At 34.0% G+C, this 16,548-nt stretch overlaps 1 protein-coding gene across 2 annotated transcripts in view; it reads left to right on the top strand.

The window, feature by feature from the left end:
• LOC124364732 (coiled-coil and C2 domain-containing protein 1-like) overlaps positions 1 to 16,548 on the top strand; it is a 55,959-nt gene that overhangs the window by 25,210 nt on the left and 14,201 nt on the right. For both annotated transcript variants that reach the window (XM_046820433.1, XM_046820434.1), the window contains exons 8-13: positions 4,931 to 5,117; positions 6,116 to 6,322; positions 7,426 to 7,596; positions 8,424 to 8,620; positions 13,427 to 13,567; positions 16,195 to 16,370. In XM_046820433.1, coding sequence (XP_046676389.1) covers positions 4,931 to 5,117; positions 6,116 to 6,322; positions 7,426 to 7,596; positions 8,424 to 8,620; positions 13,427 to 13,567; positions 16,195 to 16,370 — 1,079 coding nt within the window. The remainder of the gene's footprint in view (positions 1 to 4,930; positions 5,118 to 6,115; positions 6,323 to 7,425; positions 7,597 to 8,423; positions 8,621 to 13,426; positions 13,568 to 16,194; positions 16,371 to 16,548) is intronic.

Below are 16,548 nucleotides of genomic sequence, written 5' to 3'. Positions count from 1 at the left end.
AGTGATGAAAGTCTGGATCAGTTTATTTATTATTTAAAGAAAGAAAATTGGGACATGATAGATGATTTTAAACAAAATAAAATTGACATTAAAACACTTTTTAATAGTTTTTTTTATAAATTTGTTGACTTATGGCACTATTGCTCACCCTTAGTAAAAACCTCAAATAAATCACGGTCTAATAACACTAAACTTGTCAAGTGGTATACACCGGAACTAGCCAAAACAAGAAATGAAATGCTTGCATTATTCACAATTTATAAAAGTTTGAATTTAAGGGGGTCAGAGCAAACTCAGGCAGCTTATAATGTATATATTCAACATAAAAAAAGGTATAGGAATGAATTAACACTAGCAAAAAAAGTTGCAGTTGAGCAGTATATTAGTAAAGCTCCTAACCAATGCAGGGCTGCTTGGAAGGTGATTAGTAATGAACACTCACCTACACACAGTCAAGATGTAAATTTGGGTCCTGAGGAATTCAACCAGTATTTCATAAACTCAATTAAAGAGCTTAGTGAAGGAATTCCCCCCAGCCACCATAGTCCTAATTACTTTCTGGGAGAACGAATGATTGATCAAAATTCATTTGTTTGGCTAACAGTTACAGCCGAGGATGTTATAAAGGCTGTGTCAAAATTCTCAAATTCAAAAGCTATGGACTATTATTGGTTGTCGAATTTCATTATTAAAAGTACTATTGAATTTATAAGTGAACCCCTAGCGATAATTTTAAATAACTGCATGAATGAGGGATTTTTTTCACCTTTACTAAAGGTGTCAAAAGTTACTCCAGTGTTTAAGAAAGGTGACAAAAATTGTCTACATAACTATCGTCCAATCTCAATTGTCCCTATATTTTCTAAAATTTTTGAATCAATTATGTACAACCAGCTGAATGGCTATTTTGAGTTTCATAATTTAATTTCAAATAGTCAATATGGCTTCCGCCAGGGAAGATCTACAACTTCGGCTGTATTAAACATAATTGATCATACCCTAGAGGCTTTTGAAAAAAAGGATTCCTCTTCATTAGTTTTATGTGACCTCAGTAAAGCATTTGACAGTGTCCTTGTTGATGTTCTTCTTGATAAGCTTGCATTTTACGGTGTTGGCGATTGTGCTTTAAGACTTATTAAGTCATATCTTTCCAATAGATTGCAATATGTATGTGTCAGGAATAAATGCTCTCAAATGAAAACTGTGGAAACTGGTGTTCCACAGGGTTCTATTCTTGAGCCTTTTTTCTTTATCGTTTATATTAATGATCTTCCTAAAAACCTCAATACTCATTCAGTGATTTACGCTGATGATACCACCTTACTTTCTAGTCATCATAATTTAGACTGTTTGGCACAAATTACCCAACAATCTGAGAAAAGGGCTTATGAATGGTTTGCAGCAAATAAGCTAGCATGCAATTTGGATAAAACACAGTGTATTACTTTAACCCTAGAACTGGCGGTCATTTCATCCTGTAGTGTCGGGCTGTTTTGGAGCTTCGCGCAAGGTTTTTTTAGAAAAATTATTAAAAATATAAAATAAAAGCAATATAAATAAGAGTATATATTTTTGTGTTCAGAATTAAACGTAGAATTGCACTATATTGTAAAATTAACCATAAAAAATTTTCTAATAAACACTTTTTTTAATCAAATATAAAATTTACGAAAAATATTTCTTAAATTTGGGGGGGACCATACCTAGCAAATGAAGTTATAGTGAGAAATATTTATAAGTGAGATAGCCATTCTGTGTCAAATTTGATCTAGTTTCAGAAAAACATAAACATTATACACATTTATGAAAGCATCATAAAGCTATAGATTAAAAAGCAGCGATGCGTATAAATTCTGAAAATGGGTGTACACGTAAGACTTTGGTAAAACAAGTTTTGCTAATACATTTATCTATGAATACATGTTATATTGCATATTTTATTACTTAGAATAAAATAGAATATACAGTACTCATGAAATAATTACCATAAATTATTTTTTGAAAAGTAAAAAAAAGTTAAATTTTGCCATTATTCAAAAATTTTGCGAAAAATTTTCATTCAGCAAAATATAAAATCGTTTCTAAAGCTTGTACTATATCAAAATTTATAAATTTATGGTTTATAAGTAATAGGAAATATTATGTAGTTAGAAAACTATAAATATAACTAAATATATTGAAAAAATATAGAATAACCCAAACAGTTATTATATATAACCAAAGAAATTACAGGAAATATATATTTTATTGTGAAAACTATCTATTTACCAAAAATAAATAGTTACTTCAGAGCTAAAAGAGTGCTATAAATAACGTTTAGTAAGTGAAAACAATAACAAACTATGTGAAATGAATTTTAGCCAAGTCATTTTGCCATAGCCTACACAAAGCCGGTAATTTCTCAAACATATTTCAGTAAATAGAAATTGATTTATTCTAAAATATATATGTTTACACTACTACGACATCAAACAACACACTACACATTAAATACGACACTAAAACACGCGTAAAAACTATTAAAACTTACAAATATCCACAGCTCGGCACGAAAGTGATACAGAACGGCAGCGGCAATATGGCGGTCACAACAAACTGTGTCGTTTTCTTTTACGTTCAAAGTGACAAGCTTGCTACGTCATAACAATAATACAAAGAGGAATAAAACTCATCTGTTTCCTAGCATTTTTCTTCCCGAATCCAATGGTGCATGAATTATATCGATACGTTACCGGAGTATATTGTAAAAAGTAATTATACGAGGGAATGTTTGACCAACAAAATTTTGACGGTTTACACTACAGAAGCGGCATTGACCGACAAAATTATGTCGATTAACAGTTCTAGGGTTAAGCCTCAAACAGGAAATCAATTTGGTATCGGTCAAGCTCCTAGGAATTAATGTAGACTCAAAATTAAACTGGTCAACTCATATAGATACTGTCTGTAACAAAATCTCTAGAGTAAATTACTTACTTTGGAAACTCAAAAGTTTTGTTAGTCCAGAGTATTTAAGATTGGCATATTTTGGGCTTTTTCAGTCGCACATATTGTATGGTCTACTTGTATGGGGTCATTCTTCACATGTCATTGATATTCTTGTGCTACAGAAAAAGGCTGTTCGTAATATTGGAGGAGCCAACCCACGAACACTGCAAACCTCTTTTTGTACAATTTCAAATTCCCACAATAGTAAATCTTTATATTTTTCAAGTTTTATTGTATACAAAATCTAATTTGAATCTTTTTCATACAAGACAGGAGATCCATCAATACAACACTAGGGGAAGGAATAAGATTGATATATTGCCTCACAGACTAGCTAAAACTAAAAGCTCGTTTAAATTAAATTTTATAAATTTTTTTAATAAGCTGCCTGATGATGCGAGACTTGTTTCCTTTAAAATATTTAAAAAAAAGTTATATGATTGGCTAGTGAAAAATCCTTTTTACAGCATTGAGGAATTCATGAATTGCCATATTAATGTTAGGTTTTAGTTTATAACTACTTAAATTACTTTTATTTTTTGCTACATTACTTAAATTTTATGTGAACTTTTTACAACACTTTTGTGTTAATGTAATTTTTAGCTCTAACAATGTATGTAATTTTAAAATGACTTGTCCTATTTCTGTAAACAGATCAATGGAATAAATGATTCTTATTCTTATTCCACTGATATGCAGTCATTTTTAAACCGTCTAAACCACTCTTTTATTTGTGTATCGCCCATAAACACGTCACCATAAACTTTCCGTATCATAGTAATCGTCTCTGATGCTGAATGGCCAAGTTTTTGGCAAAATTTAATGCAAATGCGCAAAATGCAAAAAATTTAAGTCATATTGAAATGCAACACACACACACACGGCAGTACTGTACGGAACAGAGCGCTGTGACTCACTGAGTGACCGGATCGTATTCAATGCCTAATATGGGAAGGAGTAGGCTTACTCCTCCCCTCCAATAACCGCCGTGCTCGGTTATGCCGCGGCTGATTACTGGTAGGCGGTCGGATACTTCTTGGACAGACCTTGTACATAAAATAAAACGTCAAGATAACACAAATGAGTAGTAAATGTAGAGACAAATACTTGCTTACTATTTCTTTTATGTGAGTGTCAGCAACTTTGTGAAAACCAAAATAACCCTATTATATTTACACTGAAAACTCACGTTTTCCGCTTGGACACAACTCAAAACACTACATTACTTTTATAAAGAAATATGGTAAAACGCTGTATAAGTTACTATTTTAGTTTGTATTTACTCAAATTCTTGATAAACAACAAGAATGGTCATTACGCAACACAGTTAAGTCGTGACTGGTAGACAAAATCATTGGGAAGGTACTTCAGTATTATCACAGCCCACTATTTTTGGCCAAGTTTTCCTAATCGGTGACCCAAATAAATTCATTATACTTCCTAATACATTCCTCCTTCCTTAATGAATCGAAAAATACTCGATGAATCATACTTCCTATTGTCAGCGAATAGGCCTAGACGACCGACCCTTCAATAAGCCTAGACATACGAATCACGTGTCACTTTCAATAATAAAATGTTCTTTTAGTTTTTGTTTTCATTGATTGCCATAATAACTTTTACATTTCAAAAAAGGTTAAAAAAGTCTGTTCTTTTTAATACTCTGATTCATTTTGTCCCCAATAAGGAAAACTCGTAGAAAAATAGTGGCCTCCTGATAAGTACCCAAATAACATATGTTTCACAGATCAAAGAGTAGGGAAACTACATTGATAGTTTGGACCTATTGAATATAGCTGTCTGGTTATTTGACCAAAATAACCTTGTACCAAATCAAATATTATCGAAATACAAAATGTCAAAATTAACAACACTGAACATCTGAAACTTTGTGGGTTAAATTGGCTCAATAAAAATAAAAGAATCTCAATAAATGTTACAGCAATTCGATGCAGTAATAGCAGGGCTAGAAGCTGGCCAGCCGGTGGACCTGAGTGCGATGCCTCCACCACCATCTGTACCTTTACTGCCAGCTGTCCAGGCCCCACAAATCTCTGAGGTCCAGAAAGCGGGGGCCCCAGAATCTGAGGTGGGCCCGCCACCAGAACTGGCTGTTGATGCTCCAGAAGGTAACATCTAAACTACATAGCTACTGATAGCAAGTAGATTAATTGATAAACGAATTATTTATATTTGAAATGATCTCAATCAAGAATAAATGCCTAGATTTTAATTTTTTAAATAATTAAATTGTTCACAATTATTGTAAAGAAGATCTGTTTTATAATTCTTTGTTAATTGTTAGCCTCATTTGTATTTTAGGTATTTAGCTCACCATGTGTCGTAGATCTTTTTTTTAATGTTAATGGTATCATAATAAAAAAGATCATAAGTTAATTGTCATTTATGAAGATTAGGTGTGTTGATCAAATTTAGATTCCACACTCTAATTTGAAATTAAATAAAAAATTTGATATTTAACTTATTCCATTACACCAGATGCATTCAAACACAGTCAATTATCACTGTTCAATGTTTCATCAATTAAATTTAAGGATCACATGTAAATGAACAGAAAGAATTTTCAACACGTGTTTCCCTTACTGTCTCGGTATTCAGAAGAAAGAATCAGGCTGAGATGTTCCTAACAATGTGCTGGCTTACACAACAGGATCCACTAACCAGAAATTATGGGAAACCGGCAGCTCTGTAGCCTCCAACCCAAACCGATATGTCCAATTTGAATAACAAACATACTTGTTTACAGTTATTATCGCTCACTGCTTATATTTAAATTTCCACTTACCATTCTCGGCACAAACCCTTTGAATTTAAATTTAACCAATATTGATCTATTACAATTACTTTGATATAATGTGGTTATCGCTTTAAGTTTGGTTGGGTTAAATCTATACTGAAAGAAATATAGTTCTGTTATGTACATAATTGGGTCACTTTCATTTATAAAAGTTTAAAAAAAAATGTATTCAAGACTATTTTTAAACTAGTTTTCACTCTAGTGCTTCTAGGGTTCTAACAGTAGATGTAAACGGATTTTTAGTTCCTGATAAGAAACTTTTCTTTTCTGGATATCTAAATCAATTATGAGTACGAGTATCTTGTCCAGAATTTGTGGTGGAGGTGCCTGGAACTGTGCTGGAGGCCCTGGAACAGAGGATGGCCAAGTACAAGAGCCAGGAGGATGCGGCCAAGGAGGAAGGCAACTCCAGCAAGGCTAGGAGGATGGGCAGGATAGTGAAGCAGTACGCTGATGCTATCAAACAACACAAGGCTGGCAAGCCCATACCGGTTGATGAACTGCCAACTCCTCCTGGTGAGTCATTTAGAATATGTTATCCTAATAATATAAATGCGAAAGTTTCTTTGTTTGTTTGTTTTGTTTTCATGCGTAAACTACTCAACCAATTGTACTGAAATTTTACATGCACATTCTTACGATTCCTGGGATGAGTATAGGTCTATTCTTATTTAGAAAATCCGTCCAGGGCTACGCCCTACTGGTCTCTAAAGGAGCAAAGTATTCCATCTTGGTCTCTGAAGTTGTATAATATAAATTGAAAGAGCCTGTTAAATATAGTAAACAGTTCTGTGTAAACATTGGTTATTATTTTCTGTTTGTTTATTATAGTGAGTAAATTGTCTAAAGATTTGATTTTATATAAGGAATTAAGAATTTAGATTTCAGCGATTAGGTAAGTACTAATCTACCCTAGAAACTGTCCTAAAACATAAGGTCAGAATTTGAGACGCCGAAGCAGTCGACAAGAACTATGTTAGATGAAATGTTGCTGGACAGTTCTTTTGTTTAATATAATGTACCAAATCCAGCTCTAAATTTTGTAAAATATTAAAAAACAAACTTTTTTTGGGTCTTTACATTTGTAGTGAAAGTTTTTAAAATATTTTATAAAATGTACACAATAAACTCCATTAGGACATGTAAATATATTTAATAAACTGAATTCCTAAAGATGAGAGTTATTCGTACATATTAAAACTGTTTTGTCTAAAATCATGTTTTACTGTGTTGATTAGATATATTCATTCAATTGTAATAAAAATATTAACATTTAAAAAAAAGTATTAAATATTTTTGCTTTTAATAAACAACTAAGAATGACAATTTCAAAGAAATTTAATCAATCTTTTGCATAACATAAATATACTTTTTATAGATATTTTCTTTTGAACTTGTAACATTTTCACATAGTTATGGTGACTAGAAAAAGTGGTAGAATATTAGTTCAGTAACTAAAGTATTAAGTAATTTTACTTTGTCTTTATTTAATTTTTTAATGATAGGTTGCATTTACTGATAAAAATTAATACAAATTGCAGTTTTCTGTTTTATTATAAACAAACTTGATAATTTATAAATAAATTTCACTAGTATAGTAATTGAATGATTGTGTACAGGATATCCTCCGATACCAGTGGAAGGTGGGGCCAAACCTCCCCCTTCCCCTCAACCAGCTGCCGTGCCCTCTCCTCAACCAGCGTCTCCTCTCCCTCTGCAGCCATCCCCTGTACAACTAGTGTCTCCTCAACCATCGACTAGCTCAGATTTGTCTCCTGATAAGCCAAATGGTAAGATCCAACAGTTACATGACTATCGAGAATTATTTTAATGACTTATTTGTGGAGTTTTGATTTGTTTTTAATATTTTGAAGACCTTCATTGCAATTAGTCCTAAAATCACTTTTGCAGTGCTTCCAGAGTGACAAGATTGGTAAGTTATTTTGACCTCAGGCATTTATGTTATGAGGTCTTTAGCCAAATACTGTACGAGTCAGGTACTGATGACATCACATTATGGTCTGATTTACACACACCTTACCTACAGATTGGTGTTTTGGGGCTGTAGTACAAACACTTTTTGAGAGCCTTCAAATTTTAAAAGAAAGCGATTCTAATCATTGCTATCATGAATTTTAAAGAGTCGTGCCAACCAGCCTTCAAAAACTTGACTCTGCTCTGTCTCTTCATCATGGAAACAATTTCATTCTGTATGTCCAAATATACCCTGATGAGGGGCTGTGACGTGCATGGATATGACACAAGAGGCAAAGACAACTACCGTTCTGGAAGACACAGAACAGTAGTTTATGAACACTTGCGTTCGCAAGCAGGTGTCCATTACATCAACAGATTGCCACCTTCCATTTAAAATTCACCGTGCTGTGCGCTTGCTGTGCATGTCAGCATTAAAAGGGTTAAGTTTGTAGTGTGCAAGTGTTGGAATCCTCGCTAATCCTGATTGTAGCTTTAACTAAGCCTTCAGTATTAGCAAAATATGAGTGATAGTTAAGGTTTGACTTTTCTTACATTCCATTTAGATAGAGCTGTATCCCTATCAAATTGTTTTAAACTAAGGATACAGTTTTTTGTGTACTAATGGTATATGATGTTTCAGTTCGTAAGATGGGAGGCTCTCACCAGGAGAAGCAGTTGCATCAATTGTTAGAGAAGCAGAAGCAGTTCAAGTTGGCAGCACTGCAGGCTAAGAAGAAGGGGGAAGTGAACCAAGCCAAAGAGTACCTGAGGATAGCCAAAGGTTTTGACAAACTTATCGAGGCCTCTAATTGTGGACTGCCTGTTGATATGGCCACAGTGAGTATGAAGTTCTTTTTAAAAATTAAAAAAAGGTTATAAAGGTTTGGTTTGTGACAGAAAACAACAATTTACTACCATGAACTTTGAAGTTTATGAACATCCCTCAAATGCCTCAATTCAAGCTCAGATCGCATAAGCACTTGTAAATGTTAAATTATTAACTATTGAATTACTGGAACCAACAAAATGGGAACACAGAAATAAATTACAGTAAGTGACATGACTGCAGCGGAAGCAGTATCGTAATCAGGTTACTACTGGCATCTAGGAGACTTATCAGTGTTATCAGATCTATACTTGCTCAGCGTTATATGCTTACATCTGGCAGAGACGTTGATTGATCGTACTACAATGCAGACACCCAACGATAATCAAAACTTACAGTATATTTTCGTTTCCCCCCCCATAAAAAACCTGTATATCTTTACTGCCTGAGCATTAGCAAAGCCTAACAATCGAGAGGCTGGAAAAATTAAATTTTTTTCTTATGTTTTTGTATCTGTCTGTCCACATGATATCTCAAAAATTAACTGACCTGTACCCGAAATTTTGCATGAATCTTCATTTTTCATAAACAAAAATGAGTTCTATGGTAATGAAAGTACACCATGCAATTAGGCTGTAGATGACCAACAGATGAATAAGCCTGTCACTAAGCTTACACAATTTCTCTCTTTTCTATTGGAGGAATGCAAATTTCTTTTCTACATGACTGTCTATTTGTCATATTTCTGCAGAACATTTCGAGTATAAAATGGGCTGGAGTTGAAATTTTTCATGGAACCTCGGTAAAATCTGTTATTTGTTATAATCATTATATTGTCCTAGCATCACTGATCTACTGACAAATTCCAATTCCTTTAACACTTTCATCCCCAGACGTCTCTGTTACTTTACAGTAACACTAATCATCAATACCACGAGTCTTCACGTGGGGCTAAAAGTATTAGCACTGCTTACTTTAGCTAGTCTATTATTGCGGTACAACACTTTCATGCCCAGACATCTATGTTACTTTACAGTAACAGTAATCATTAATACCACGAGTCTTCACGTGGGGCTAAAAGTATTAGCACTGCTTACTTTAGCTAGTCTAGTATTGCTGTACAACACTTTCATGCCCAGACATCTATGTTACTTTACAGTAACAATAATCATTAATACCACGAGTCTTCACGTGGGGCTAAAAGTATTAGCACTGCTTACTTTAGCTAGTCTAGTATTGCTGTACAACACTTTCATGCCCAGACATCTATGTTACTTTACAGTAACACTAATCATCAATACCACGTGTCTTCACGTGGGGCTAAAAGTATTAGCACTGCTTACTTTAGCTAGTTCTAGTATTGCTGTACAACACTTTCATGCCCAGACATCTATGTTACTTTACAGTAACATAATCATTAATACCACGAGTCTTCACGTGGGGCTAAAAGTATTAGCACTGCTTACTTTAGCTAGTCTAGTATTGCTGTACAACACTTTCATGCCCAGACATCTATGTTACTTTACAGTAACAGTAATCATTAATACCACGAGTCTTCACGTGGGGCTAAAAGTATTAGCACTGCTTACTTTAGCTAGTCTAGTATTGCTGTACAACACTTTCATGCCCAGACATCTATGTTACTTTACAGTAACAGTAATCATTAATACCACGAGTCTTCACGTGGGGCTAAAAGTATTAGCACTGCTTACTTTAGCTAGTCTAGTATTGCTGTACAACACTTTCATGCCCAGACATCTATGTTACTTTACAGTAACACTAATCATCAATACCACGAGTCTTCACGTGGGGCTAAAAGTATTAGCACTGCTTACTTTAGCTAGTCTAGTATTGCTGTACAACACTTTCATGCCCAGACATCTATGTTACTTTACAGTAACACTAATCATCAATACCACGAGTCTTCACGTGGGGCTAAAAGTATTAGCACTGCTTACTTTAGCTAGTCTAGTATTGCTGTACAACACTTTCATGCCCAGACATCTATGTTACTTTACAGTAACAGTAATCATTAATACCACGAGTCTTCACGTGGGGCTAAAAGTATTAGCACTGCTTACTTTAGCTAGTCTAGTATTGCTGTACAACACTTTCATGCCCAGACATCTATATTACTTTACAGTAACACTAATCATTAATACCACGAGTCTTCACGTGGGGCTAAAAGTATTAGCACTGCTTACTTTAGCTAGTCTAGTATTGCTGTACAACACTTTCATGCCCAGACATCTATGTTACTTTACAGTAACAGTAATCATTAATACCACGAGTCTTCACGTGGGGCTAAAAGTATTAGCACTGCTTACTTTAGCTAGTCTAGTATTGCTGTACAACACTTTCATGCCCAGACATCTATGTTACTTTACAGTAACACTAATCATCAATACCACGAGTCTTCACGTGGGGCTAAAAGTATTAGCACTGCTTACTTTAGCTAGTCTAGTATTGCTGTACAACACTTTCATGCCCAGACATCTATGTTACTTTACAGTAACACTAATCATCAATACCACGAGTCTTCACGTGGGGCTAAAAGTATTAGCACTGCTTACTTTAGCTAGTCTAGTATTGCTGTACAACACTTTCATGCCCAGACATCTATGTTACTTTACAGTAACAGTAATCATTAATACAACGAGTCTTCACGTGGGGCTAAAAGTATTAGCACTGCTTACTTTAGCTAGTCTAGTATTGCTGTACAACACTTTCATGCCCAGACATCTATATTACTTTACAGTAACACTAATCATTAATACCACGAGTCTTCACGTGGGGCTAAAAGTATTAGCACTGCTTACTTTAGCTAGTCTAGTATTGCTGTACAACACTTTCATGCCCAGACATCTATGTTACTTTACAGTAACAGTAATCATTAATACCACGAGTCTTCACGTGGGGCTAAAAGTATTAGCACTGCTTACTTTAGCTAGTCTAGTATTGCTGTACAACACTTTCATGTCCAGACATCTATGTTACTTTACAGTAACACTAATCATCAATACCACGAGTCTTCACGTGGGGCTAAAAGTATTAGCACTGCTTACTTTAGCTAGTCTAGTATTGCTGTACAACACTTTCATGCCCAGACATCTATGTTACTTTACAGTAACAGTAATCATTAATACCACGAGTCTTCACGTGGGGCTAAAAGTATTAGCACTGCTTACTTTAGCTAGTCTAGTATTGCTGTACAACACTTTCATGCCCAGACATCTATGTTACTTTACAGTAACAGTAATCATTAATACCACGAGTCTTCACGTGGGGCTAAAAGTATTAGCACTGCTTACTTTAGCTAGTCTAGTATTGCTGTACAACACTTTCATGCCCAGACATCTATGTTACTTTACAGTAACACTAATCATCAATACCACGAGTCTTCACGTGGGGCTAAAAGTATTAGCACTGCTTACTTTAGCTAGTCTAGTATTGCTGTACAACACTTTCATGCCCAGACATCTATGTTACTTTACGGTAACACTAATCATCAATACCACGAGTCTTCACGTGGGGCTAAAAGTATTAGCACTGCTTACTTTAGCTAGTCTAGTATTGCTGTACAACACTTTCATGCCCAGACATCTATGTTACTTTACAGTAACAGTAATCATTAATACCACGAGTCTTCACGTGGGGCTAAAAGTATTAGCACTGCTTACTTTAGCTAGTCTAGTATTGCTGTACAACACTTTCATGCCCAGACATCTATGTTACTTTACAGTAACACTAATCATCAATACCACGAGTCTTCACGTGGGGCTAAAAGTATTAGCACTGCTTACTTTAGCTAGTCTAGTATTGCTGTACAACACTTTCATGCCCAGACATCTATGTTACTTTACAGTAACACTAATCATCAATACCACGAGTCTTCACGTGGGGCTAAAAGTATTAGCACTGCTTACTTTGGCTAGTCTAGTATTGCTGTACAACACTTTCATGCCCAGACATCTATGTTACTTTACAGTAACACTAATCATCAATACCACGAGTCTTCACGTGGGGCTAAAAGTATTAGCACTGCTTACTTTAGCTAGTCTAGTATTGCTGTACAACACTTTCATGCCCAGACATCTATGTTACTTTACAGTAACAGTAATCATTAATACCACGAGTCTTCATGTGGGGTTGAAAGTGTTATTATCCATGCCTCTTCCATTAATCTCAAATAAACTAGTATAGATTAGTTATTGTAAAGAATGCGCTACTATTTTAATGAATTAAATTTTTAAGGTAGCAAGAAATTATTTTTTTGAATACTACACTGAAACTCTTTCCTGTGAAATTGTAATTCTTTATGATACAGCAAATGTTTATTTTATTTGTAACTTCAAAACTAAACTAATCCACTGGATAATTTGAGTTTTTATGGTTATACATGCACAATAAAACACAATTAAAAAAGATCTAAATTTACTTTAAATGTGTCATTCAGGTAGTGCTCAATAATTTACAACTCATATAGCTAACATCATTTTTTCACCATGATTATTATTTCTTAAAATAACATGGCCTAAGTCGTCATAAAGAAAACAAAGCCTCCATCCCTATTTCACCCTCCCCGCCCCTATGCCACCTTCTGTTGCACAGGAGAAAGTGATCGAGCTTATCTATTTTGTTTTATTGTTTTTCACCTGGCCGAATATCTCAAATACAAGATATGACAGGCTTTACTTGAACATCAAAGTGAACTATCCAAAATTTGATGTTAAAAAAGCATAGCTTGATATTCTCTAGGATTTTGTATTTTCATATAAATATCTAAATATCAATAATTTTTAATTTTTTATGTTAAGGTTCCTGTTCCACCATCAGCTAAGATTGCGCTAGAGACAGACTTCGACATTGTATCAGCTGAAGACTGTACTCCTGGTTCACCTGGCTCTGAAGATGACATACTAGAGAAGCTAGAAAAGGACCTTATCGTACAAATAAAGGTAATGAAATCATTAGTCAAGTAACAGCATACAAAGAGTACGTCTCTTGTACTGTTGTTCAGAGAAGTTTCATTGGTATGATCTGTGCCTGTTTGTATATACATTTTCTATTTATATTTAGTGGGTGGCATTTCTATTGCTGTTGCCAAGGTTACTGTTTTAATTTTGGTTTGATCGATTCCGATACTTGATTCTTAGCGATGTCGAGGTTTCTCAATACTACAACTCTTTTCATTCATTTCCAATACTAATATTTTATTACAAAATAATGAATAAAATCATCAAAAGTGATTAAAAAAATCACATAGGAAAAGTCTTGATTTCACAATATCGTGACTAATGTGTCCAAGCTGAATGAAATATAAGTATATTCGTGGATAACAACTGATCGGCAGTTCACAAATTACTTGAATATCATCTCACCCTGCAAAATACTTTTTAGGTTCAAGTGCTGTAGAGGTTCTAACCTAAAAAAAGGTTGTACAGCAATACTAGACTAGCTAAAGTAAGCAGTGCTAATACTTTTAGCCCCACGTGAAGACTCGTGGTATTAATGATTACTGTTACTGTAAAGTAACATAGATGTCTGGGCATGAAAGTGTTGTACCGCAATAATAGACTAGCTAAAGTAAGCAGTGCTAATACTTTTAGCCCCACGTGAAGACTCGTGGTATTGATGATTAGTGTTACTGTAAAGTAACAGAGACGTCTGGGGATGAAAGTGTTAAAGGAATTGGAATTTGTCAGTAGATCAGTGATGCTAGGACAATATAATGATTATAACAAATAACAGATTTTACCGAGGTTCCATGAAAAATTTCAACTCCAGCCCATTTTATACTCGAAATGTTCTGCAGAAATATGACAAATAGACAGTCATGTAGAAAAGAAATTTGCATTCCTCCAATAGAAAAGAGAGAAATTGTGTAAGCTTAGTGACAGGCTTATTCATCTGTTGGTCATCTACAGCCTAATTGCATGGTGTACTTTCATTACCATAGAACTCATTTTTGTTTATGAAAAATGAAGATTCATGCAAAATTTCGGGTACAGGTCAGTTAATTTTTGAGATATCATGTGGACAGACAGATACAAAAACATAAGAAAAAAATTTAATTTTTCCAGCCTCTCGATTGTTAGGCTTTGCTAACCTCATTCTAACTGCTGAGATCATTACAAAATAATACAGCATTTATTCACAATAAATTATGTACATTGTATTTGTACCTCTAATCTTGTAATACTAAGAACCTTCCAGTACTTTTTTAACTTATTTTTGAACAATTAGTTGTATTGAAACTAGTAAGAAAAAAATTTATAATTTGGTGTTGGGATTTTGGAGATTTACCATTGTTGTACATTATATATGTATATATATTAACTAAATTTGGCCGAGAATGTGTTGTACATCCAAAAATAAATTTAGTATCTGGAAAGTTCATCACTACACTTTTTAATTGTATTTTTGCACATGTTTAACCTTATTTATTAGGATTCTTGACATTTGAGGAAGTGGGTGGATTTAAGTTCTTAAAACATAATTTTTCCAACATACAACGATGGTGAAAGTCTAAAATCCTATTATCCTTTCAAATTAACCATTGTCAATAGCAAACTTTAAACAAATAATTCAGTGTTGAAAAGAAAAACAGTGTGTTACTTGTTTATCTATTTATATGTTTTTAGTGTTTTTTTGAAAATATGAAAAAAGTAATTTTCATATGTTTTTCTTAACATTGGAGATTAACTTCTGATACTGTACATCGGAAGTCGGTAATATTAGCGAATACGGTGAACTTCCGACATATATGAAGTTTCATAATATTGTTTTTCATTTACTCAATGACACATTTCGATCGAATTTTCACGAAAAAAGTCTAAATAGATAACCAAAGTAACGAAATATAATGGTTTCATAATTAGTATTTGACTGTTCCTTTGTTTATTGTATGTCTATATACATACAATGTTGCCCATCTGCTTCCTCTATGGTCAGACTACGCGCCATTAGCTGTTTCTCGGGAGTAAACAAACAAGGCAGTGGTACTTTGGTATTATCTGGAGGCCACTATTTTCAAACGGGTTTTTCTTATCAGGGCCAAAATAAATTACAGTATTAAAAAGAACAGAAATTTATAAGTCAGTATGACAAACGGTTATCAATGAATGATGAATTTAGCTCAGTTCACCTTCCTCTTATGTGCAGCATCTGAAATCTTATGATGTTGCAGACTTGACTCCTGAAATCTGAAGTCATGTTTGACTGAAGAGATCCAAAAATAGTGGTTTGAAATGATTTTTTTTTCAAAAATTTCTAAATTTACAATACTTATTTATAAGTATTAAAACTTCACACTAATATGTTTTTTTATAACTAAACGACATACATTTGGGTAACCCATTTAATATTATACAATATAAGAAAGCAAGTAAAGGATATGATATTTGTGGTTCCTTAAATACAGCCGTTTCCCTAAAATTCTGTAAATCCCATAAACATAGCTCGGTATTTCTGGTTTACTTCTTGTAACATATACTTGTTTCCAATGGGTTAATGCTGACTAAAATTATTATTTCAACAACATAATATTTAGTGGATTATAATATTGTAAATGATGATACTCCAGAAATCATTGGAGACCAGAAATCACTTCAAAGCTGTCGGTGATGTGGCCAGTGCCAACAGGTTCGAGCAGCAAGCTCTCCACTCCAAGAAGGACTTGGACCTAGTGAGGGTCGCTCGCAAACACAAACATCCGGTGCCGAGATACCATTACGAGACCAGGAGTTTCTCTATTGTCCAGTGAGTAATGCTTTGTATCTCAAGTATGTACTTTTGTACCAGTTTGTATCTTTATTACCAGTAAGTACTGGTTTCTATATTTTTAGTTTTTGTGTTTTCTTGCAAGATTTCCATGCATTTTTTCAGAGTAACAGTTCACATCGAGTTGTAATTTTTCTATAATAAATCATATTGTGTA

The sequence above is a fragment of the Homalodisca vitripennis genome, chromosome 6 (genome assembly GCF_021130785.1).
Source record: "Homalodisca vitripennis isolate AUS2020 chromosome 6, UT_GWSS_2.1, whole genome shotgun sequence".
Classification (NCBI taxonomy): Eukaryota; Metazoa; Arthropoda; class Insecta; order Hemiptera; family Cicadellidae; genus Homalodisca; species Homalodisca vitripennis.
This window is presented reverse-complemented; position numbering and strand designations above follow the sequence as displayed.